The sequence below is a fragment of the Chiloscyllium plagiosum genome, unplaced genomic scaffold (genome assembly GCF_037043375.1).
Source record: "Chiloscyllium plagiosum isolate Xiang-an unplaced genomic scaffold, Cpla_swu_hap1 HiC_scaffold_1, whole genome shotgun sequence".
Classification (NCBI taxonomy): Eukaryota; Metazoa; Chordata; class Chondrichthyes; order Orectolobiformes; family Hemiscylliidae; genus Chiloscyllium; species Chiloscyllium plagiosum.
In genome coordinates this window covers 68501119-68526269 of record NW_028270139.1, presented here as the reverse complement: position 1 = coordinate 68526269, position 25151 = coordinate 68501119, and the positions used below count along the sequence as shown (strand labels likewise).

The window sequence follows — 25151 nt, the reverse complement described above, 5'->3', positions numbered from 1 at the left end:
TTTGCAGCTTCATTGTGGATGAATAATTCTTGGAATGCATTCAAAATGGTTTTCTAGATTGGTATCTTGTGGAACCAACTAGGGAACGGCTTGTTTTAGATCTGAATTTGTGCAATTAATAATTATCTAGTCAAGGGACCTTTAGGGAAGAACTGTTCGGAACATGATATAAAATGATAAATGCTGAAAATGTTTTAGTTGAATTCAAAAAATCTGAACAAAGCAAACTACGTAGATAGGCAAAGCAAATTGGCCAAGTTAGATTAGAAAATTGGATTAAGAGGGACCATGGTGGATAACGTGTGACAAATCTTCTTTGTGTTGAAATGTTCATGATTTGTAGTGAATAAACATACAGAACTAAAATTCTGAGTTAATTTGACCACCATAGCCAACATGTTTTGCTAAGAGATTAATAAACCGGAGGATTGGGTAGACTTTATAGTCCAGTAAAGGTTAGAGTCCAAGAAATTAATGATCATGAGGTAGGGAATTATCTTCATGGCATACAGTGAAGACACATAAGGTTTTTGCATATCAAAGGATAGTGTAAGAAATTGCATTTGATGAATTCATAAATGTGATTGGACAATTAAAAACTAACCATAGGGGCAGGCTGTAGAAATATCCTTACCCTTATCCTTAATGATACAAAAGCACACATCCTAGTGGAAAAGAGAATCCCGAAACATTTACAACTATCTTCAACCTAAGGTACTGAGTGGATAATGCATCCCAGCTTCCTCCTGAGGTCCTGGCACCACAAATGCATGGTCTTTGGCAAATTTGATTTATTCAGTGTGACATAAAATAGGCTGAATGAAGTAGATTCAGAAAAAAGCTATTGGCCTTAAAAAAAAAAAAAAAAAAAATTCTAGTAATTGTATGGAAAACATGTGCCACACCCCAGTCAAGTTGTTCTGGTACAGCTAAAGTGGTGACACCAACCTGACAATTTGGAACTTTGCCTCAGTGTGTTTTGCCCACAAAAAAGACCACCTGATCTGGCCAATTACCATTGCATCAGCTTGCTGTTGATCGTCAGAGTGATGGAAGATGTAGGCAACAGAGGCATTAAGGAGGGTTTTAAAATCTATTAATGATATTTGCATCTGGACTCTAAAATTGGTTCATGGTAGAATATCTGCACAGATATGGTCATTTCAATACCTTTTGAGATAAATTGGCCAGACAATGATATCATTTAACATCCAATGAGAGCCAAATTAGAATAGTTCCCCAAATGTCATCCTGGATGGTAAGGAATGTACGAGGGCATTTGCACAGCAATAACTTGGTCAATGATATTCATTTTGGATTTCACCAGGGCCGCTCGGCTCCCAACATTTTTTAGTCTATTTCCAAATGTGAACAAGAGGTGAGAGTGACAGGCCTTGACGTCAAGCCAACATTTGACCTAATATGGCATCAAGGAGCCAAATTCAAGTCAGTGCAAATCAAAAATAAAACTCTCCACAGGTTGAAGCCCTATCTACCACAAAAGAAAATGGTTGTGATTGTTGGAAGCCCATCATTTCAGTCCCAGAATATTGCTGCCAGAAGTTTTCAGGACAGTGTTCTAGGTCCAACCATCTTCAACTGATTCAGTGACGTTCTCTGCACCGTAATGTTCAGATTTTGAAACATTCAAGCTTTTGACAAAATGTTTCTTGTTCCAGTGTTCAGTGTCAATATGGTGGAAGACCTGGACATTATTCAAGCTTGGGCTGATAAGTGGCAAGTAATGTTCATGACACAAAAATGGAAGGCCATGTCCACAGATATACTATGATAAATGTTCTCAGAATCAGACCCATGGAGCAGAGAAGGATGAATGATCTCAAAGTGAGATAAATGCAGACACACAACTCAGGAAACAGGGACCATACAGAAAGAGAAACAACTGGGAAACTGAGTTCAGGCCAAACAATGGGAAATAGGAGTGTTTCAAGAGTTGAGATGAGTAAATGTAGTTGTATTGGTGAAATGTAACAAATTCCATTTCCTTACCATTCAAAGGCATTGTCATGGCACATCAAAAAAAATTCTTTGGTACTTTTGTCCAAGTTTTGATATGGTGATTCAACTTAGCCGTTGTAGAACAATTTCTGTATTTGCCATTATGCATAACTGGAGTAAAATGCATGGATCTGATGGAAGTGGAAAATATTTAAACTGTAAAACATAAAACATAAAATTTCAGTCATAGAAAATGTCAAATTGTTTTCTCAATATTACTTCACTGTTCTTATTGCACTGTGATCATTACATTAAAGTAATAGTATTCAAACTGGCATGCAAACTTTATAAGCAAATCATGGCATCTTGGACCTATTAATGTTCATTACTTATTTGCTTAGTTGTGCTGTAGATTGGGAAGACTAAACTTCAGAATGCTTTGTACAGAAACATTTTTAGTTAAGTTGAGTTGCATATTTCATGATCTTGACTTTGCCTCAAGTTAAATTTTGAAACTATCTTTACATTTTAATGTCAAGGAAAACCTATATGCCTTCAAGAAGGCTTAGCAAATGGACAGAAAGACTTTTGGGTAAGTTATTTTTAGACCTATGTGATTGCATCAGATATTTGACCCAGAGCTGTTTATTGACATGTATGTTTGGTATTCTAACTATTTTTGAAGAATTATTCAAAAGAAGATGGACTAGTTTAAAAAGCAGATCTACAGAATGTGGTAAGTACAAGTTCTGTGATCCAGTATACTGATATCCAAGACAGGCAACAACATCCAACTTGTAGTTTCTTGTTTCCATTAAGTGGCAGAAGAAGAATGGGAAATTCCTAATGCATGCAACCCAACCATGAATGAAAATTGAAATACTGATCAGATTGTAGAATCTGAAAAAAGGCCCCTTAGTTTGTTTGTAAAAATTGAATTGCCCTTTTTAAAAAAAAAGTAGATATTTATACTTCAGATTCTGGATGAACCATATTGATATTAATGTAATTGGAAAACACATGCTGTATCTTGCTTTGGATCATGTTCTAAATTGTGATGACATTATTTTGAGTTAGATTCCTCTTAAAGGGAATATATAAACTTGAAAAATGAAATTGACAGTAACAGCCTAGTTGAGTTTATACAATGATTCTGAGATTGTTTCAAAGGACAGCAAGTTTTGGAACTGACTAGAGAGCAGGTTATGTTTAAATTGGTATTGTGTAATGTGATAGGATTAATCAAAAGCCTCATTGTAAAGGCAACCACGAAGTTTGAACTTTGCATCCAGTTTGACAGGAAAAGATTGAGTCTAAAACCAGTACTTGGAATCAAATTAGGGCAATTATGTGGGAATAAGCTAATTGAAGTTAAAAACAAAATAATTTAAAATGGAGGATACACCATCTATGTTAACTAAAGTTGGAGGGTGAGAATGGAGGGTTAATTTAATATAATTAAAATGATAGATGAAATGAACAAATATTTTGCTTCTGTCTTCACCATAAAGGATACAAAAAACATTTCTCTACAATTTAAATCAAAAGGTGGAAGGAAATGACAACTTTAGTGAAATTTTAATCACTTTGAAAGTGGTTTTAAATAAACTATTGGAGCTGTGAGCTGACCAGTTACTAGATCCAGGTGGACTTCATTCTTGGCTCTTAAAAAGGATTGTTAATGAGGTAGTAAATGTGTTGGTGGTGTTGTTTCAAAGTTCAGTGAAGGAAAGGTTCCATCAGACTGGAAAGTAGCAAGTATGACTGCTCCATTCAAGTAGGTTGATAGGCAGAAAACAGGAAACTTCAGGCTACTTAGCTTGATACATATTGCAAGGAAGGTTTTGGAATCGGGTATGGAAGAGGCTATAGTTGTGTGCTTAGAAAAATTGGAAACAATCGAGAAAAGCCAGCATGATTTTGTGAAATCATGTCTACCTAATTTATTAGGTTACTTTGAAAAAGTAATGTGTGCTGAAAATAATGGGGAGTTGTAGACTGTTTTCGGATTTCCAGAAGGCATTTGACTCTGACAAATCAAAGTTATTGCAGAAAATAGAAGTTCATGGTGTAAGGTGTAACATAGCAGCTTGGGTAGAAGATTGGCTGGCTGGCAGAAAACAGTAAATACTTAAATGTACCCTTGTCTAATTGGCAGAATGTGGGACCCAGGGGGATAGTGAGGAAAGAGGTCAATCTGAGACTGGTACAGTTGAGAACAAAGGCAAGTCAAACAGTCAGGGCAGGCAGGGACAAAGCAGAGAGCAAGGTGGGACTGGTAAATTTAAACTGCATTTATTTCAATGCAAGGGGCCTAACAGGGAACCCAAGGCATGGTTAGCAACATGGTACTGGGATATCATACAATTACAGAAATGACTCAAACTGGAAGGATGTTTTTCAGACTGGAAGCTTGTGACCAGTGGAGTGCCACAAGGATCATTGCTGGGTCCACTACTTTCCTTCATTTACATAAATGATTTGGATGCGAGCATAAGAGTATCGTTAGTAAGTTTGCAAATGACACCAAAATTGGAGGCGTAGTGGACAGCGATGAGGGTTACCTCAGATTACAACAGGATCTTGATCAGATGGGCCAATGGGCTGAGAAGTGGCAGATGGAGTTAATTTAGATAAATGTGAGGTGCTGTATTTTGGGAAAGCAAATCTAAGCAGGACGTATACACTTAATGGTAAGGTCCTAGGGAGTGTTGTTGAACAAAGAGACCTTGGAGTGCAGGTTCATAGCTCCTTGAATGTGGAGTCGCAGGCAGATAGGGTGGTTGAAGAAGGCGTTTGGTATGTTTTCCTTTATTGGTCACAATATTGAGTGCAGGAGTTGGGAGGTCATGTTACGGCTGTACAGGACATTGGTTAGACCACTGTTGGAATACTGTGTGCAATTCTGGTCGTCTTCCTATCAGAAAGATATTGTGAAACTTGAAAGGATTCAGAAAAGATTTACAAGGATGTTGCCAGTGATGGAGGATTTGAGCTATAGGGAAAGGCTGAACAGGATGGGGCTGTTTTCCCTGGAGCGTCAGAGGCTGAGGGGCGACCTTATAGAGGTTTATAAAATCATGGATAGGATAGATAGACAAAGTCTTTTCCCTGGGGTCTGGGAGTCCAGAACTAGAGGGCATAGGTTTAGGGTGAGAGGGGAAAGATATAAGTGACCTAAGGGGCAACTTTTTCACACAGAGGTAGTACATGTATGGAATGAGCTGCCAGAGGAAGTGATGGATGCTAGTACGATTGCAACATTTAAAAGGCATCTGAATGGGTATTTGAATAGGAAGGGTTTGGAAGGGTATGGGCTGGGTGCTGGCAGGTGGGACTAGATTGGGTTGGGATATCTGGTCGGCGTGGACAAGTGTCTGCTTCCATGCTGTACACCTCTATGACGCATTGACTCTATGACATGCACAGTTGTACAGCAACATATGCTGGAAACTCAACCTTTTTCTAATTTACGTCAATGGCTTAGATGAGGGGAATGAAAGCATAGTGGCTAAATTTGCAAATGATGCAAAGATAGGAAAGTATGATGTGAAGAAAATGGAGCAGTTTGATATACATTGGTTGTGAGTGGCAAAAATCTGAGAGAGAGAGTATAATGTGGAAAATGTAAAAATTTTTCACTATCAGGAAGAATGGTAAATCCAGAATATAAATTGAAAGGAGAACAAAATTAAGTTATGGACAATCAGGAGGTGAGTTATTCACTGCAATATTCCGGGCCTCTGACCTGCTCGTGTAGCCATTGTTTCTGTGGTGAGTTAGTTGAATTTATGGTAAATAGTAACTGCCAGGATGATAGAGGGGGAATTAGTGATAGTACCCATTTAATGTCAAGAGAAGGTGGTGAGATAGCCTAGCATTTGTGTGGCGCAAATGCTACTTGCCACTTGTGGATATTGTCCAGATCTTGTTGCATTTGGATATGGACTGCTTCAGTATCTGAGGAGTCCCGAATGGCACTGAATACTATACAATAATTTGCAAACCTCATCTCTTCTGACCTTTTATGGAGGGAAGGTCATTGATGAGCAGCTGAAGATGTTTGGGCCAAGGAGACTCCCCTGAGGAAGTCCTGAAGCTGAGATGACTGACCAACAACAACCATGACCATTTTCTTATGTGCCGGGTATGATTTCAACCAGCGAGGTTTTCCTCCTCATTCCCATTAATCAAAATTTTGCTTCGGCTCCTTGATGCCACACTCAGTTGAATGTGGCCTTCATGTCAAAGGCAGTCAATCTCACCTCGCCTCTGGAATTCAACTGTTCTTTCCATGTTTGAATCAAAGCTGAAATGAGACCTGGAGCTGAGTGGCCCTGGCAGAACCCAAACTGGGTGTCGCTGAGCAGGTGCTGCTTGAGAGCTACTGTTGATGACATCTTCCATCACTTTACTGATGATCGAGAGTGGACTGATTCAGCAGTAATTGACCAGGTTGAATTTATCCTGCTTTTTCTACCTGGGCAATTTTTACATTGTCGGGTAGATACCAGTGTTGTAATTGCACTGGAAGAGCTTGGTTAGGAGAATGGCAAGTTCAGGAGCCGAAGTAGTATTGTCAGAATGTTTTTAGGACACAAAACCTTTGCAGTTTCCAGTGTCTCCAACCATTTCTTGCTGTCATGTGATATGAATTGAATTGGTGAAGACTGGAATCTGTGATGCTGGAGGACACAGATCATTCACTTCTGGCTAAAGATTGGTGTAAATGCTTCAGTCTTAACTTTTGTACTGATGTGCTGGGCTCTTCCATTATTGAGGATGGAATATTTGTGGAACCACCTCCTCCTCTCATGAGTTGTTTAATTGTCCACCACCATTCACACCTGGATGTGGGAGGACTGCAGAGCTTTGATCTGATCCATTGGTTGCAGGTTCGCTTAGCTCTATCTATTGCTACTTGGCATGCAATTGGTCCTATTTGGTAGCTTCGTGAGGTTGACGCCTTATTTTCAGGTATGCCTGATGCTACTCCTGCAATCTCCATTAATCTCCTGTCTTGATGGTAATGTTTGAGTGGGCCTTGAGGTTTCACATTGTGCTGGAGTACAATTCAGCTGTTGTTGATAGCCGACAGCGCCTCATGAATGCTCGGTCTTGAGTTGCTGGACCTGTTTGAAGTCTGTCCCACCTAGCATAGAGACAGTGCCACACAACATGATGGAGGGTATTCTCAATATGACGGTGGGACAGTGGTCACTCACACATGGATAGATACCTCTGCAGCCTGTGACAATGCTGCTCCTTTCATAAGGTTATTCTGTCCTTGTTTTTTGTTTGAGATGGGTCATAAGGGCAGAGGTGCCGAAATGTCTGGATCGGTTACTCTAATAATGACGAACAGATTCTGCCTTAGTCAACAATCAGAAAAGGCTTTCAGGTTTTTTTTGTTTAAAACACTTGTACAATTAAAGGGGAGTGGTCAGTTTTCCCAGTTCAGGGGTTTTTCTTGGTTTGGGTTAGTTTTAGCTGGGGACCCAAAAAAATAGCTCCATGCTCTCTCCCTCTCTCGCGTGCACTCTCTTTCTTTCTTTCTTTCTTTCTCTCTCTCTCTCTCTCTCTCTCTCTCTCTCTGACATTTCTCTCCTGTAAGAACCTGTTTGAATTTACATTTTTTGCCAAGGGGTGTGTTTATGGGATGTTGCAGGAAATAGCCCTTTGTTAAATTGCATTTTCATGTCAGTTGGGTTTTCAAATAGTCATGTTATTCTAATTTCTTTTGTTTGTGTGTAAACAAATTCTGTTTTGTTTAAAATGGAGTGCTTTGACCAGCTGTGTCGCTCCTGGAATATTCACGTTACATCTGCTTAAAACAAATAGAAAGGATAGGTTCTGGTCTAGCTTCTTAAATTGTTTTGAGGAGGTCTGGCTGGTCCATAACAAGCCGGCAATTTGGTAAGGATGAGGTCAAGTATGTTTTTCCCTCTTATTGGCTCCCTTGTCACCTGCTGCAGACCCAGTTTAGCAGCTACGTCCTTTAGGACCCGACCAACTCAGCGTGTTGCTGCTGAACAGCTCTTGGTGGTACACATTGAAAGCTCCCACCTAGAATATGGTTTGTGCCCTTAAGCAATACTTCAAGTATTTACTGCAGATGTTTGTCCTGGACCAAACTGGCATCAAGGAGATAAGTTGTGTTCTTATTAATTACTGTATTATTTTACTCCAATTGTGCATTGCTTTTATTATGTATTGAATTAATAAAGGTTGCTATACTACCTTGAGCCTGAGTAATAGAGTACCTTGCAGTTACTCACAAAATAATTAGCTGCTTCTGTGCAGGGGGAAAAAAAAATCATTCCTTAAGCCTAAAAGTGACAAGCAAAAGCAGAGCACCTCCCATTTCCCATCTTCTCTTAGATTCCTCTATTGCCTAACACCCAACACTCTAAGTCATACTGGGGTTGGCTATTTTTAATAATTTTTCTAGTCAACCTGTTCAGAGATGTTCCTACACACCTCTGGAGCAGTTGGGTCTTGAACCTGGGTCTCCTAGTTCAGAGGTAGGGACACTACTACTGTGCCACAAAGCCCTCCCCCCCCCCCCCCCCCCCCCCTTTTGGTTAGTTTTATATCTTTGTATTTTTTTTAAAGAAGGCCCTCAAAAGAGGCATGTTTTATTTTCCTGTTTCCCAAATTACCCATGGTTGTGTGTGTTATGTTTTATACATTGACACTGTTGTGCAAAGAGTTTATTATACACTTTTTTCACCACCAGGAAACCCCCATGTAGCTAATGAAACATTGACAAGCAATGTCTGTTAAGGGCAATGCTATCATCGAAAAAGTGAGGGGAAAGAGGAGACTAAATTAAAATGTAGTTAGAGGGAGAAATACAGTACTGTATCCTCCATGGTACCCAAAATGCTTCTGCTAGCTACGAACCTGGTTTTTCCTGGTGGTACAAAAAGACCACTACACCACAGAAACCGATAAGTGAGGAATCTGGAGAAATGAGAAACACATTTTGCAGAGTTTGAACCTGCATAGGGAGACCCCAGGGGCTTTCAAATCCATCATCTTCACCATTCGGCAATGAGTACAAGGTTTTATATGTTTCTAATGCACAAGGCCTATCTGACCCAGTGAAAGAGGAACTGATTTAAGCTGCTTCTTTACTTAACAAACTCAAACTGGTTTTCCAGTGATCACTTTGTAAGATTGCTTCCTAAGACTGGGAACTTCAGAACTTAAACTGCAGAATTCAGTTCAATGGTAACTAAGCTCATTTCAAACAAAATTAGAATTGTACAAAAATATTAAAACACTCTTACCCACCATCTGGCAGCATTTGGTCTAATTTCCACTATTTAAAAAGAAAAATCCTCATCTCTGACGAATAATTCCAGAGATGAATTAACTTGATAAATCCCTTCTGGTTAAGATTTTGCGTAGCGCATAGAATTAAAGTTTGGAATGTTAATCTTGGTATTGTCTACAGTTCTCTCTAGAAGTATTACTAAGGATATTTTTTCATTTAAAGGTAGATCAGATATGGGAAAAGCAAAAATGATGTATTCGCCATTTAGCATTAAATAGAATAGCCTTTATTGTCACATGCACTGGAGTGTATGCAGTGAAAAGTTTGTAATGTTGTCTCTTGATGCCATCTTAGGTACAGGGTAGCTAGGTACAGATATGTTGTGTTGTTACAGAATTGAAATAGTAAAATAAAACTTAGACTAGCATGGGAATACAGAGTTTAAAAAGTCCAGAATGAGAATTAAAAGTATCATTAAAGTGCTCAAGTTATAGTCCTTTTTCACTGAGGTCCACCCCTGCCAGGCTTCAGAACACAAGGCCTTGCTGCCTCCTTGCACTGGCCTCTGTCCAGTACTCATCTCCCAAGCCGGCCTCAGCTCATGCTGCTCCATACCAGCTCCAGCTGTAACTTGGTTTCCAGCTGGACTTGCGCTCATTCTGTTGCCACTCTGGGCTCTGGTCACAACTTGCTTTTGGGGACTCGGCCTGCACACGGTCTGCTCCTGATCCAGCCGCGACTTGTCTTCTGTGTCAAGCTGGTCTCGGATTCTATTCTTCATTCCTTCCAGTTGGGATACGTTAAGAATTTAAAAGTTTGGGGGGGGGGGGGAGGTGGAGGGAAGAAAAACTGCAGCAACAGGAAAAAGGAAAAGAAAGGAAAAGTGGGTGGTGAGCAGAGGAGCTCCAGCTGGAGTGTCTTACTCTGCCGCCATCTTAACTGGATGTGAACTCAACAGCACAGAAACTTTCTTTTACTCCACGTAGCACAACGTGAACAAGATCATTATTTAATCCTTGTCTAGAGCATGACAGGAATATTTGAACCAAGAGCCACGTTTTCAGATTCAATACAAAAATTATCTGCTTGTGGACCAAAACCTTGGATTGTATTTTCAATTCAGAAAACAGTTTCTTGGTGATAAAGTGTTGCAGCTCCAGTTACTATTCTAATCATTGCGAGTTTAGTATGGAAACAAAATTTGAGCTGATACAATGGTCGCATTGTTTAAAGCTGCATTAACGTGAACAGAAAGTAAATATGCCCTCCCAATCTGCCAGCTGCATTGCCAGGGCAATGTTATTCATTTTTCAGTTGATTGAATTCCATGTGCAAACTCTCTTTTTCTAGTTGGCAAAATGGTTAATCAACACGAATGGCTTTCGACTAAGAATTTTGACAGCAGTCATCATCTCCTTTGTCTTGCTGGCTGGAGAAGCAAATGATACATTGTGTTCAATATGTACTAAATATAGCACATTTTGTGATAAAATTTAATTAGAAAAGATTTTTAACAACCCCGTTCTGTTATATTATTATATTATGCATTTCTGGAGCAGATAGTGTTTGAACCTGGGTCTCGTAGCTCAGAAGTGGGGATACTAAGTGTGCCCCAACAATGTAGCATTTTATTATACTGCCCCCTCTGTTTGGGAGGTAAAAGTTGATTCAATAATGGCTGCCTCCAGTTAAACTTGTTTGATTTATTTGTGGGATGTGGATGATTCTGGCTGAGCTAGCATTAATTGCACTTGTTTAATTGTCCTTAAATGTTGGTGGATGTTCATGAATTAACGAGTGGAGAATAACCATTTAAGGATGGCAGATTTTCTTTCATGAAAGGATATGAGTGAACCAAGTGTTTTTTTTTGTGAGATAATTGGCAATATTTCACACTTTTAATTCCTGGTTTATTAATTTAATTCAAATTGCGACATATGTATGATGAAATTGAAACTCTTATGTCCTCAAAGCCATCAGAAATGAATTTTAATCCAGGGGAAGTGGAATGAGAAGGGGAGAAAGACTGAACAGGTATTGGCAAGGTTATAATGATATTAAAATAGTAATTTTACAGCATGGCAACCAAACATTTAGTGTGCATTCCTAAAGTTAATTGTCACCAATTTATCTTTATAGTATCTTCGATTGTATAATGTGTTGAGGCACCATGTATTTCAGTTATACAGAAGTTAGACAATTATGAGGACCAGGTAAAAGCAATGACTGCAGATGCTGGAAACCAGATTCTGGATTAGTGGTGCTAGAAGAGCACAGCAGTTCAGGCAGCATCCAAGGAGCAGCGAAATCGACGTTTCGGGCAAAAGCCCTTCATCAGGAATAAAGGCAGAGAGCCTGAAGCGTGGAGAGATAAGCTAGAGGAGGGTGGGGGTGGGGAGAAAGTAGCATAGAGTACAATATGTGAGTGGGGGAGGGGATGAAGGTGATAGGTCAGGGAGGAGAGGGTGGAGTGGATAGGTGAAAAAGGAGATAGGCAGGTAGGACAAGTCCGGACAAGTCATGGGGACAGTGCTGAGTTGGAAGTTTAGAACTAGGGTGAGGTGGGGGAAGGGGAAATGAGGAAACTGTTGAAGTCCACATTGATGCCCTGGGGTTGAAGTGTTCTAAGGCGGAAGATGAGGCGTTCTTCCTCCAGGCGTCTGGTGGTGAGGGAGCGGCGGTGAAGGAAGCCCAAGACCTCCATGTCCTCAGCAGAGTGGGAGGGGGAGTTGAAATGTTGGGCCATGTGGCAATGTGGTTGATTGGTGCAGGTGTCCCGGAGATGTTCCCTAAAGCGCTCTGCTCGGAGGCGCCCAGTCTTCCCAATGTAGAGGAGACCGCATCGGGAGCAACGGATACAATAAATGATATTAGTGGATGTGCAGGCTCCTTTAGGGCCTTGGATAGAGGTGAGGGAGGAGGTGTGGGCGCAGGTTTTACAGTTCCTGCGGTGGCAGGGGAAGGTGCCAGGATGGGAGGGTGGCTTGTAGGGGGGGCGTGGACCTGACCAGGTAGTTACAGTCGATTTCGCTGCTCCTTGGATGCTGCCTGAACTGCTGTGCTCTTCCAGCACCACTAATCCAGAATTATGAGGACCAGATTATGGCAGATATCAGAAGCCCAAACATCTTCAGCTGCTTCACCAATGACTTTCCCTCATTTGTAAGTTCAAATGTGGGGGTGTTTTGATTGCACAATGCTCAGCACCATTACGACTCCTCAGATACTGAAGCTATTCATGTCCAAATTTAATAAGATCTGGATGGGGAGATGGCCTAATGGTTTATCATTAAACTATCAATTCAGAGTTGCAGATAATATTCTGAGACCCATCATGGCAGATGGTGGATTTTAAATTCATAAAAATCTGGGATTAATATTAACCAGAGAATTATCGTCAGTTGTCAGAAAAGTTCATCTGGTTCACTCATGTCCTTTAGGGAAGGAAATCTGCCATCCTTACCTGATCCGGCTATATAAGACTCCTTACTCTCAGCAATGTAGTTGACTCTTAACTGTTCTCTGGGTAATAAATGCTGACCTAGACAGCAATGGCCACATCCCATTAATGAATTTCTAAGAATTCCACATTTGTGCCACACAAATGCGAGCTAATGACCATCTCCAAGAGAAAATCCAACTATTGCCTCTTTAACCAATTCAATGACATTACCATCACTGAATTGCCCACAATCAACAGTGTGGGATTGTCATTGACCAGAAATTAAACTGGGCTACCCATATAAATACTATTTATACAAGAGCAGACAAGGGGTTCGGGCTCAGTGAGTGAATCAGATGTCAGTGTAAGTGATTGGGTGTCAAGCTTCTAAATAGCCAGAAGTTTTTGCCAGTTTTAATTCCCCAAACATTTACTGTTTAACTGTTCAAGCAAGTCTGTCATGAACTGTCTGACTGTAATTTGGAGTTGCGGACTTTCTGAAAGATTCCAGACACTGGCTAATTTCAACTTTGTGGACAATTTCTATGTGGTCAAAGTGTTAGGACTTCCCTACTGCCTTGATGCACACTTTCCAGGATACATTCCATCTCTGACTATCCAGAGACTTTCAGGCTTGGGTTGTACATTTGGGTTTAAAATGTAATTTAAACAGGTATGCAAGTCAACCTGTTAAATTTTCATTGTTGATTTAGTCATTTTATATTGGGAATGACGTACCTGTGACATTTCACTTAGTAAATTCTTTAAAATAGGGTAGGCAAATAGTATATTGCAAGATCTAAACAAATTGTTGTCTTGTCCTCTCCAGACAGGTTTACATAAAGCTGATTCAATAATGGATACTACTGTGAATTGATATGTCCATCTTTTCTCAGTGCAATACTAACATAAACTAAATTAAATTTGACTCTAAGTTTTTCATCCATTTTGCAGATATGCAATCACTGAGCAGATTTGTCAAAGACAAGGGAGATCAAAGAATTGTCTTGATCTTTCACATTGCCTTTTATATTTTAGCAATGTCATTATCTTGGCCTCACTATATGTTCATAGAAAAGAAAAATAACATCAAATTATTATTTGAAACTGATTTAATTTTGTTCTGTCATACCATACAATTAAAATGCTTTGAATCATAGGTGATTCTGGGCTCCTTGACTATAGCTCTGATTTTAAAATTGCAGAATAATCGTAAAACCTCTAGGAAGATGAGTATTTATTTCAAGCTTACGCTGTTGTGTAACTTAGTAAATCCTTACTTGATCAAAAAAGACAGATGAGTGTGTTGGAATTTATTCAACACTTAAATATAATTATGAACAGAATTGTTAAATGTATCAAAGTGGGTAGTGCAGCAGACAGCAAGGACTGAGTAATAAGGCATAAGGGCAGAATTTAGCTCTGACTTAATTATTTTTAAGGAGTTGGGGTTGGGTGTAAATGGCCCAAAATTTTAAAGTTAAATGTGTAAAACTCTCGATAGAACCAATAATGATATTTTGGTAAGTAAGAAGTGGGAGTAATGGACTGATTCTCTTTCTCTCCCTACTTATTTCTTGATAACGTAGCTGCAAAACACTTTACATTAGGGTTTCAAGCCATAATTGTTAAATCATTCTGAAAAGGATAGTCTGTCAAACACAGAAGGAAGACATTCCCATGATAGAAATAATGGTAATTAAATTAGACGTATGAAGATTTTATGGGGATCTGAAACGTTTTTGTGTTAATGATTAAAGAGTATGTGGTTCAAATGAACACGATCTATAAATGGAAATAAGTACTTTGTAAAACAATGGTAAAACTAAGAAAAGTTTCTCCTAAGAGACAGACGAATTTAGGTCAAATATCAGTGTCACTCCTAAATGTGCTGTAAGGAAATGTGTAAAATTAGAGCTGGGTCATTTGGCTCTAAACAAAACTTTGTTTCTCTGATGCAATGGGTCACCTGTTTAAGTTGGTTTACTTTCTTTTCAGAAGATCAAAAAAATTCTGTTATCCAACCTAATCAGGGTCCTGACAAAGTGAACTATAATTGAAAATGTCACACACAGTTATTTTGAACGGTGTGGAGAATGTTGTTCTTTGGCAGGAGGTATTGAGGAGATGAATGGAATGTTGGTCTATACTTCAAAGGGAATAGTGTATAAAAGTTGAATGAGTAAATGATTTATTGTTGGTTGTATTTTACAGTGAAATACAATAATGTTAACTTGTTAAAATGTTAAAATGTTAACTTTCTGTTTCTCTCCACAAATACTGACACATCTGCTGAGTTTCTCCAACATTCCCCTTATTTGTTTCATATTTACAGCATCTCACAGTATTTTGTTTCTATCATAGTAAAACAATGTATTGAAGGCAATTGTCAGAATACTGTGAACAGTTTTGAGGCTCTTATCTAAGGAAAGATTTACTAGTTGTCCAGAGAAAGTTCACTCGTCTGATGCTAGGTGTAGTTGGACTACATCTTAGGAGGACAGGTTGAGTAGGTTGAGCCTGTACTCATCGGATTTTAGAAGAGTGAGAGACAACTTTATTGAAACATACATGATTCTTGGGGAATTTGACAGAGCATATGTGGAAAGGTGTTTCCCCTTGTGGGAAAGTCTAGGACCAGAGAGCATTGTCAGAATAAGTGATAGTACATTTAAGATAAAGGTGAAGAGGAATTTCTTTTCTGAGGGTAGTGAATCTGGGAAAATCTTTACCACAGAGGGCTTTTCAGGTTGGATCATTAAGTATATTACAGCCTGAGGTAAACTGATTTTTAATCAGCAAGGGAATCCGGGGTTATGGAGAAAAGACAGGAAAGTGGAGATAGGGAGTACCATACCATTCCTGATCTCACTGAATGACAGAACAGACCCAATGGTCTGAATGGTCTACTTCTGGTCTTTCCTTTTAAAGTCTTATGGATAAGCACATAATTAAAGGCTAGTTTGTTTGAAGACCAATAGGAACTGGTGTGATCAGTCTAAAGATGTAAATACTTGGCTATTGTGCTCTGTGAAATTATACATTTTACTACTTTTCTGCTTTCCATTTTTTTTAATATAAGCTATCGCTTTGCTTTTGTTTTGGTTTTGATTCTTTGTATGCATAATGGTAGGTTTTCCTTTAAAAGAAATCTGCAGCTTCAGGCACAAATAATATCTGATGAAACAAAGTTCACTTTAGAATGTATTCAGTGTATTTTACTTATTCTATTTCAAATATTTATCTGTTATTTTCTTTGAGTTTAGAACTGCATGCTGCCCAGTTATTCAATTTTAGCTCTTGATTTTTTACAAACACAGACATAATGAATTTCATGGACCTCTCTTTGAAACTAAATTTTCAAATTAGAAGCAGGAGAAGTACATTGCCAATTTATGATGGCTTTTCCGGCTGTTCTATGATCAGAAATATCAGAAACATTAAATGATTGGAAATCAATGTTCACACTTAATGGCTTACTAACACGCAAGTAAAATATCACAGATGCTGGTTAAAGTAAGAAGAACAGATACAAGAACTGAAATTGCTGGAAAAGCTCAGCAGATCTGGCAGCATATGTGGAAAGAAATCAGGGTTAACATTTCTTATCTGGTGACCCTTCCTCAGAACTGAGCAAAAGATAGGGTGAGGTGAGATGAGATTTTCCAGCAGTTTCTGTTTCGTTTCCTTTGGTTCTTATGAAAAACAGATGTTGGGAATTCTCATCTAGACTGGCATCTATGGAGAGAAACAGTTGACGTTTCAGATTTATGACCCTTCATGGTAAGCGTATCCTATCTTAAAGGAACTTAATTATCACTTTGGAACTAATGTCCAAGTGATAAAATTTTTTTTAAGAATGTTATGAAAATTGAGAATGTGGAAGGTTATTCGACTTGAGAACCTATTCTATCAAGAGTCCCATTTTAATTTTGTGGACTTCTTTCTATACTACCTGTGAAGCATTTTTGGGGAATGATGACGTAGTTCTCCACCTTGCTATACTCTTTGTCCTTGTGTCACCATCTGAATTGATTCAGTTTCTTGTTTGTTTTGAAACTGCTAATTAACTCCAAATTAGTTGCTTTATCCAGGAATTTGTCATTTAAACTTGATTTGGTCTTATAGGCTATGAGAAAACTGAGGATGCTTCTGAAAAAACTTCACTGGCTGATCAAGAGGATATGAGAATAATATTTATTAATCGACCTCAGCTTATAAAATTTTGTAGCAATCATGTCAGGTAAGAATAATCTTAATTTAACTTTTTGTTGCAAGTCTCTAACTTTTTGATTTTCTCCTATTTAGACTGCATCTGAACATACATTTGTTCTTCTTGTGGTGTATTATGTCAAGTGTCACATTGATTGCATTATCCCATCTAGGTAAAGATTTCCATGTCCACAGTTAGCTACTAATGTTGTTTATAAATAATTAATACAAGTGAAAACCTGTCCCAATATATTTCCCACAAGTTAATGATGGTCTATATATGAGTTGAAGCATAGTGCAATGTTGAAAATACGTTTAATGCCTTTTCTCACTCATTGAGAAGTGGAAAAATGAAATTGAGAATTTCTGTGAACAATCCCATTTGTCTGACATAACTTTGTCATATAACTCCAGGAAAATGGCACAAACTTTAACATCAAATTTTTGGGCATGAGAATCGTCACCGAGATCTATCAAAGTTTTTAATAACTAATCAATTCATAATATAGTAAATGAAATTATTGAGGGAGAAATTGGATGCGTGAATTTATTTTTAAAGAAAATGTAGTGGAGATCGAAACTAGCTGACCATATTTAGTAGGACTAGTCAATTAGTGCTACTCCCCCTCAAAGGTTCTCTTGTTTCTCAGTTGCTATCTTTCTACTATGTATTATTTTTCACTATTTAGAAAGTACCCTTTAGTACCCATTAGGAACGCCCTTGCTCTTCTCTGTATTAGAATCTCAGTTTCCCCCAGTTACACCCATTTTCTATCTATTACTTTTGATCTTGAATTATACACTTTAATCTACACTGCTTAAAATGCTGCTCTGGGTCATTTGTAATATGTAATTCTCTATCCCATCATCTATGGTATTCACACATACCCTGAATATTTAAGACCACAACACAGACTATTTTGGTACACTACTCATTGCATTCTACCAATTGAAGTATTTTCCCCTATCTCGTGTCGTCTGGCTAAATACTCTAACAGGTCAGGAGTTTGTTTTCAGTTCCTTAAGCTGAAACAATAGGTAACAGTCTCTTATAAGAGACTTTGTATGAAGTTCTAGAAGGGATTTAGTCAGTAAGATCTATAGACATTTCTTTGCCCAAGAGGAGGGGGGAGTGTAGTGGTAATAAGGACCATATTTTACTGGGAAAATGGGTTCAAATCCCACCATCACAGATGGTCAAATTTGAACTTAATAAAAAGCTGCAAGAAAGACCTGACCTAATGGCAGCAAGGGCAGCTGGTACATGACAGCACCACCACCTGCAAGTTCTGTTTCAAGCCACACACCACCCTGACTTCAAGCTAAATTCGTGTCCCTCAGTCAAAATCCTGGAATTCCTTTCTAAAACAGCATTGTTTTCACGAAATTGACTGCAGCACTTCAAAAAACAGCTCACTACATCAGGGGTAGTTAAGGATAGCCAATAAATTCTGGCCTCACCAGCAAAGTCCACATCCTGCGAATTTTTTTTTAAATTCTGGTTTTCCCCTACTTCCCTTTCTTAATAGTGGCATGTAATTTTCCAATCTAAAATAATCATCCTGAGAGAGAAATTTGGAAGACAATGTAGGTCAGAAAGTATTCACACCTACTTCTTTTAAATTGGGATGAGAACAATCTGAACCTGGGGATTTCGCTCCTTGCCATTGATTCCTTCATTACTTTATCTGCTCACAATTACTTTGTTCAGTTCCTGCCTCAATGATTAATATTTCCCTTGGTAGATCTGGTGTGTGAACCTTTCCCCTATTGTTGTTATTCATTCAAAGTAATTCTATATGTCTGTCATTTATTTGCTTAAATTTGCAGCACTACTGTTATCAATTTGCAGGGGATACATATTGTTTTTTGCCTTTTCCTTTTCACTGTGCAATTTTAAAGAAAGAAGCTGCCTATAGTACTGGTCACAGTTTATTGCTTCACCACATGACAGTTTAGATGAATTCAAGGTGACTTTTAACTTTTTGGAAGAACTATAAATGCAGGTCTTTTCTGTGTTAGTAGTAATCAACAGTAATTTTTTTTACAAATTAAGAAATCACATTATCATTGATGTTTAATTTGGGAAACTTGCAACACTAGTTGCTATTTTTGATATGCAATAAGATTAAAACTGTTCATGGGATTCACAATATCCACCAGCAGTTATAGTCCAAAGATGTGCAGGTCAGGTGAATTGGCCATGCTAAATAGCCCGTAGTGTTAGGTAAGGGGTAAATGTAGGGGTATGGGTGGGTTGCACTTCGGCGGGGCGGTGTGGACTTGTTGGGCCGAAAGGCCTGTTTCCACACTGTAAGTAATCTAATCTAATCTAATAAGAGTAAACAATTAATTCAGTACTAGGTGGAGAAGTATCTATTTCACTACCTCCTCTGGGAGAAAAGAAGTTCAGCAGTCTAGCTGGGCTACTTTTTAAATTCATTCTTGGGATGTGAGCATTATTTTTTTGACAATGAAATTTTGACTATATAGTTCAGGTTGGGATGATATGGGGCTTGTAGATGTTGGTGTTTTCATGTATTTGCTACCTTGTCCATTTAGATATTAGAGCTTGCAGGCTTGGAAGTGGAGTTATTACAGCATATCTTGTAAATAATATGGACTGTTGCCACCATGCATCAGTGATGAATGGAGTGAATATTAAAGGTGCTAGATGGGGTGTCAATCAAACTGGCTGCTCTGTGCTGAGCTCTGTCAAGTTTTTTGAGTGTTGTTAGAATTACACCCATCCAGGCAAATGGAGAGTATTCCATCACACAATCTGATTTGTGCTTTGAGGAGTCACTGCAGAATTCTTAAATTCCTACCTGCTCTCATAGCCACAGTATTTATATGACAAGGAAAGGCGGTATTGACACTGATGAGAAGAGATGGGCAAGGAAAGGAGTGAATGATCAACAAGGAGAAAGTGAGGAGTGCAGGTGCTGGAAAAGCACAGCTGGTCAGGTAGCATCCGAAGAGCAGGAGATAAAAGGAGGTGTTAAGGCCCTAAAATTATTGAAATTGATATTGAGTTCTGAAGGCTGCATAGTCCCCAAGCAGAAAATGAAGTGCTGTTTTTCCAGCTGGTGCTGTGCCTCGCTGAGCACTGCAGCAAGCCTGAGACAAGAACGGGGCGATATGTTGGAGGGGCAGGCAACTGGAAGCTTGGGGTTATTTTTTTAACAGACCAAATGTAGTGCTCTGTAAAGTGGTCACCCAGTCTGCATTTTGTCTCCCCAGTGTAGAGAAGACCACATTATGGGTGGTAGAGTGTCTCAGTGTCAGGGACGCATGTTCAATTCTACTCTCAGGTGACGGTGTCTATGTGAAGTTTGCATGTTATCCCCATGTCTGTGTGGGATTCCTCCGAGCACTTGGGTTTCCTCCCACAATTCAAAGACATGCAGGTTAGGTAGATTGGCCATGCTAAATTACCCCATAAACTTGCAGATGCTTCAATATGATCTTTCACACTACAGTGCTGGGTTCCCTCATCAATGAGAATGAGGATATTTGGAAGGCTTATATTTCATTGAGTCATTTAATCGATCACTGCCTTTCATGACTGCATATGACAGGACTGCAAGAGCTTGGATCAGACCAATTCATCATGGAGCAGGTCTTATCCTCTGTTTAATCTAGTATCACTTGTTAGAATTTGCAACCTAACCAGATCTAAAGGAGTTGACTACCATCTGGCAGAAACCTCAAAATAAAATGTTGTACCTGTTGTAATATTGTCTAATTTCAGTAATAATAATTGTGAAATAGCAGCAATGTGTTTACAATGCCAAGTTCCTGCTCAAATAATCGTGTGAACCGTTGATGAGAACAATTTGAATTTAATGTGTTCAGATACACACTGCATAATGAAGTGTGCAAAATATTCCATAGAGCAGGTATAGTTAATGAATTATTAAGAGTTTGGATTAGTGCACTGTGCTTTATGACTCATCAGATTATGAGCTGAAGCTTGACTATTATTGACTGAAGTGACTTGCAGATTGATTAAATTCTCCCATTGAAAATAGCAGTAAAATAATATTTGCTTATTCTCTATCCTCTTGTAGCTCATATATTTACATACTCCTACAAATACATGGTTTGATAACTGGTATGTCCAGTTGCATTTGTATGCAAATAAAGTTTATGATGACACAAATGTTCCCCTATGAAAATATATGTATATAACATATCTATCTATCTATATATATATACATGCCATCTAAATTCATTCTATTTAGTAGATGTTGGCCTAAAATCTGTGAATTAATTTGTTCTGTCTTGTTTCTTTTTAGCACTGCAAAATACAATCCACTTACATTCTTACCAAGATTCTTATATTCTCAGTTCAGGAGAGCAGCCAACTCGTTTTTCCTTTTCATAGCCCTTCTCCAGGTAAGCTTGCATAATGATCATGCATAAATCAAAATATTTTTTCCCACTTTTTGATTCAATGAAAAATATGTTTTTCAGTCAAACATTCTAGATAAAATCCTCGCTCTTCACCTTCCCCACACACTTGCATTCAAAAATTTAAACTGAAGCAATGGTGTTTTCCTGATTTGTGATTTTGTTGACTGGATGTAGTATGTCTTATATTGTTATCCTTTTCCAGAACAGAGGTGTGCTTTTTTTCTTTTCCTCTTAATTCTTCTAATATGTAGCCTGAAACTAATACTTGAGAACAGTAGGTAGCCAAATAATTTGAATTTGTTGTTGGCATTGTGCTTAAGCACTTCAACTGCTAGATGACAAGAATATATGAAAATAAAGAATTTATGTAATTGTTCATAATATAACATAGATCCAGCATGTGCAAACGTAAATCATTCAGAGTGACACTGATAAATTAAAGAAACAGACAAGAGAAAGGCTGATGTGTCTCGATACATATAAATGTAAGGTAATTGAGATTGGAAGAGGAATTATTTATCCAATGAATTGATGCTGTTAGTAAGTATTGCTACATATCACTCCAACCAGAAGTTAAGGGGGGTTATGACCATGAAGTATGCAAGTTATCTTTTGTCTGCAATGTGGAAACCATCAAAATGCCTGTTGAATTTGTCTATATAATAATTAGCTCTCTAGAAGTAATTTTAATGGAAGTGAAATCCTCAACATATGATGAAGTATTGAAGAAATAGAGCTGCTTACTCTGTCATAACATTTAAAGTCAGTGCCAGTTTCCAAATATACAACAGCAGCAATAGCAAACTAATAAATCAGTAAACTGAAGTTCCACTAACACCAGACATAATTTGTAAGCTTATAATTTAGATTTTACTCCCCAATTTTGAATGTTTAAACATAACATTAATAATTTACTACTAATAATAATTTGATAACATCAAGAGTACAACTCAATTCATAAACTAAAATTAGAACTAAATATATATAAACTCAAAAACACATTAATTTTTTAAAATAAATACAATTATTTTCCTCCTTTTTGATAGTGGGCATTTGGCTCCTGTAAGCACATCTTAGGCTAATATTCCCATTTAGTGGTAACACAGTGCCACATTATCAGAGATGTCATCTTTTGGATGAGGTGTTAACCAACACTTGCATCTGTCTGTCATGACCAGTTGGACATGAACAATTCAGTGTTACTTTCCAAGGTGAGCAATGGCGTACTTCCATTTTGGTACAACTATAAATAAGTTATACATGGTTTGTGAGGTTCCCCTACTTCACATTATTTGAAAATTCCTTCTTTTCCTGGATAACTGAGTGATATTGTTAATGGTTCCTTTTGTTGGGGTACAGTGCCCTTCTTTTCAATTTGTCAGTGTCACCCAGTTCTCTTAAAAAGAAATAGGAATGCAACCTTTCTTCTTCCCAAATCCAGTCCCTTTGTCACCTTAAGTACTTGAACACGTGATTGCCTCTTAAAATAAAATCCATGCTCACCTCTGTGATTCCATTTGTGAACCCCTCTAATTAGGTTTCCGTCCTGCCAAAGAACTGAAAGAGCCCTTTTCATGGTTCCAAATGACCTTCTTGCTGTAATCTCCCTCCTCATTCTTCTTACTCCATCTGCAGTCTTTATTGCAGTTGACAGCACAATTCTCCTCCTATGTTTGTCCAATGTTGTCAGCTGAGTGGAGTTGCTGTTACAGGGTTCCATCATTTTGCCAAGTATTCTGAAGATTTACAAACTCAGGAAGATGCCATTCCATCCTTTTTTTTGTGAAATAGGGAGATAGCACTATTGAAAGGAAATTCTGATTAGCACTCCTTCAGAAATAGGGAACTGTGTTTCTATTCTGACAGTTCTTTGGTAGTATAGAGCTGTCAGAAGAAGGCAAACCATGCCTATTTTCACAATCTGATATTTAAAGATGTAGACAGCTGCTTTGACACCTTCTGTCAAAAAGGTAAGTGCTTGGTAATTGTGATGTTTGGATTCTTGGAGGATTGGGTGGCAGGTGGGTGCCTGGATACCAGCTGGGAGGGAAGAGGATTCTGAGGGATATAATGCTGTGGGACCAAGTGAGTAGGTTACCAATTGGAAGGGGGTTAGGTGCTAGTTGGTAGGATCTAAGAGCCAATTAAGTAATGCAGTAATGCAGTTTTTAAGGTGGGTGGGAGACATTAGGTCCTGCGGAACTGTGTGCACACATGTCCATGTCCTTCCAGTCCAGGTAGAAGGGAATATATTGGAGTTTCGACTCCATGGTAGGAGATGAGGTTATCAGGGTTTAGGTTCACGTGTGAAGCAGAGTGGGGGTGTCAGGTCCAGGGGATTTGGGGAGAGGATGGCTATATAATCAGTCTGGGGGAGGTGTAGTTGGGGTGGGAGGTGGGGGATAGACATCTGAAGTAAAAAAGATGGGTCTGTTAAATTGGTATTCAGGAGTTGCACTGTGGATGTTATAACTTTCAGAGTAAATATTTTACTTAATGTTTTTGGAACCATCTGAAATTTCCAATTTAAATGGAAACTCACGAGTTCCAGGTACAGAGGAATTGTCCTACGGAATCTTCAATTTCCCATACAATTTCTACAGAGTTTGCTGTGATGGCAATTTTGCAGGATCCCTATGAACTGTTCCTGCTGGAAAAATTACTGTCTAGTCATTGGAAAATTGAGGCCCCAGTGTTTAACAACTTCCTACAATTACACCAAGCTGCCATATCCACCTCACCATCCCCCAACTCTTACATCATTCCCTCTGATCATCACCACAGACCTCTCCTTGTCTCAATCTGTACTTTTTCTAAGTGTTGCTGTGTGTTGGCGTTATTCAAAAACACAAGATCTGTTTATCCATATGGATTGAAAGTGCCCAGCTCTGTCTCACCACTCTTGATGCCTCTACTGTGCCTGATTTCTGGAGTTAATCCCTGAATGTAAAGTAAACTAAATGTCCAGGCCCAGTGTTTTGTAACATTACGTGTACAAATAGAAACAACTGTAACATTTAGCAGGATGGTATTTTGTATATTTATATCCTGTCTTCCTCTCTTGTTTAGCAAATCCCTGATGTTTCTCCAACTGGCCGCTACACGACACTGGTTCCGCTGTTATTCATTCTTCTTGTGGCTGCCATTAAAGAAATCATAGAAGATATTGTAAGCAATCACCCATTTAATATAATCTTAAAGCAGTTATTTTTCTGTATGTTTGGAATTTGTTCAGAAAAGAGACTTTGGTTGGAGATAGTTAATATTGAGGAAGAAGAGTCTTGTTAAAATGTTTAATTGGAATGACCTAAGCTACTGAGTTAGTATGATCCTGGATTGTTAAGTTGTGAAGTAATGGTGAGGAGAAGCTGCGAATTCAGCTGGGCTGAGAAACAGACTCCAATAAAACAGAGGCCAATGAATCCTTCCTAAACCACTGCCTGTAACCGCAGCAAGTACAGCAGAAACTGCCATGCCACAGTGTGATTCCTGAGCTATGCCAGGTCAAGTTTAATACAGAAGTGACCATCAAAGCATGAACCATCTCAAGGATGGAAGGCTGCTTCAGCACCTGCTAAACAAATTCATTTCAAAGTATATGGAAATGTTGGGAAATAAACCCAATGACCCGATCAAGCATCGTTATCATGCAATGTTGGAAAATAAGTGCAATGACTGCATGAAGTATGTTGCGTAGCAGTGGAAGGTGGAACCAGTCAGGAGAGCAGGTACCTCTGCTTACTTTTTTTTTAAATCAATTTGTATGTCTCCAATCATTTCAGAACTTGGGGGATTGGCCTTATCTGGATTTGATGATGGGCTGCTTCTCTTCCTAGC

At 38.6% G+C, this 25151-nt stretch overlaps 1 protein-coding gene across 2 annotated transcripts in view; it reads left to right on the top strand.

Moving 5' to 3' along the window:
- atp8a1 (ATPase phospholipid transporting 8A1) overlaps positions 1–25151 on the top strand; it is a 360724-nt gene that overhangs the window by 39119 nt on the left and 296454 nt on the right. For both annotated transcript variants that reach the window (XM_043691994.2, XM_043691984.2), the window contains exons 2-4: positions 16812–16926; positions 21197–21296; positions 24384–24482. In XM_043691994.2, coding sequence (XP_043547929.1) covers positions 16812–16926; positions 21197–21296; positions 24384–24482 — 314 coding nt within the window. The remainder of the gene's footprint in view (positions 1–16811; positions 16927–21196; positions 21297–24383; positions 24483–25151) is intronic.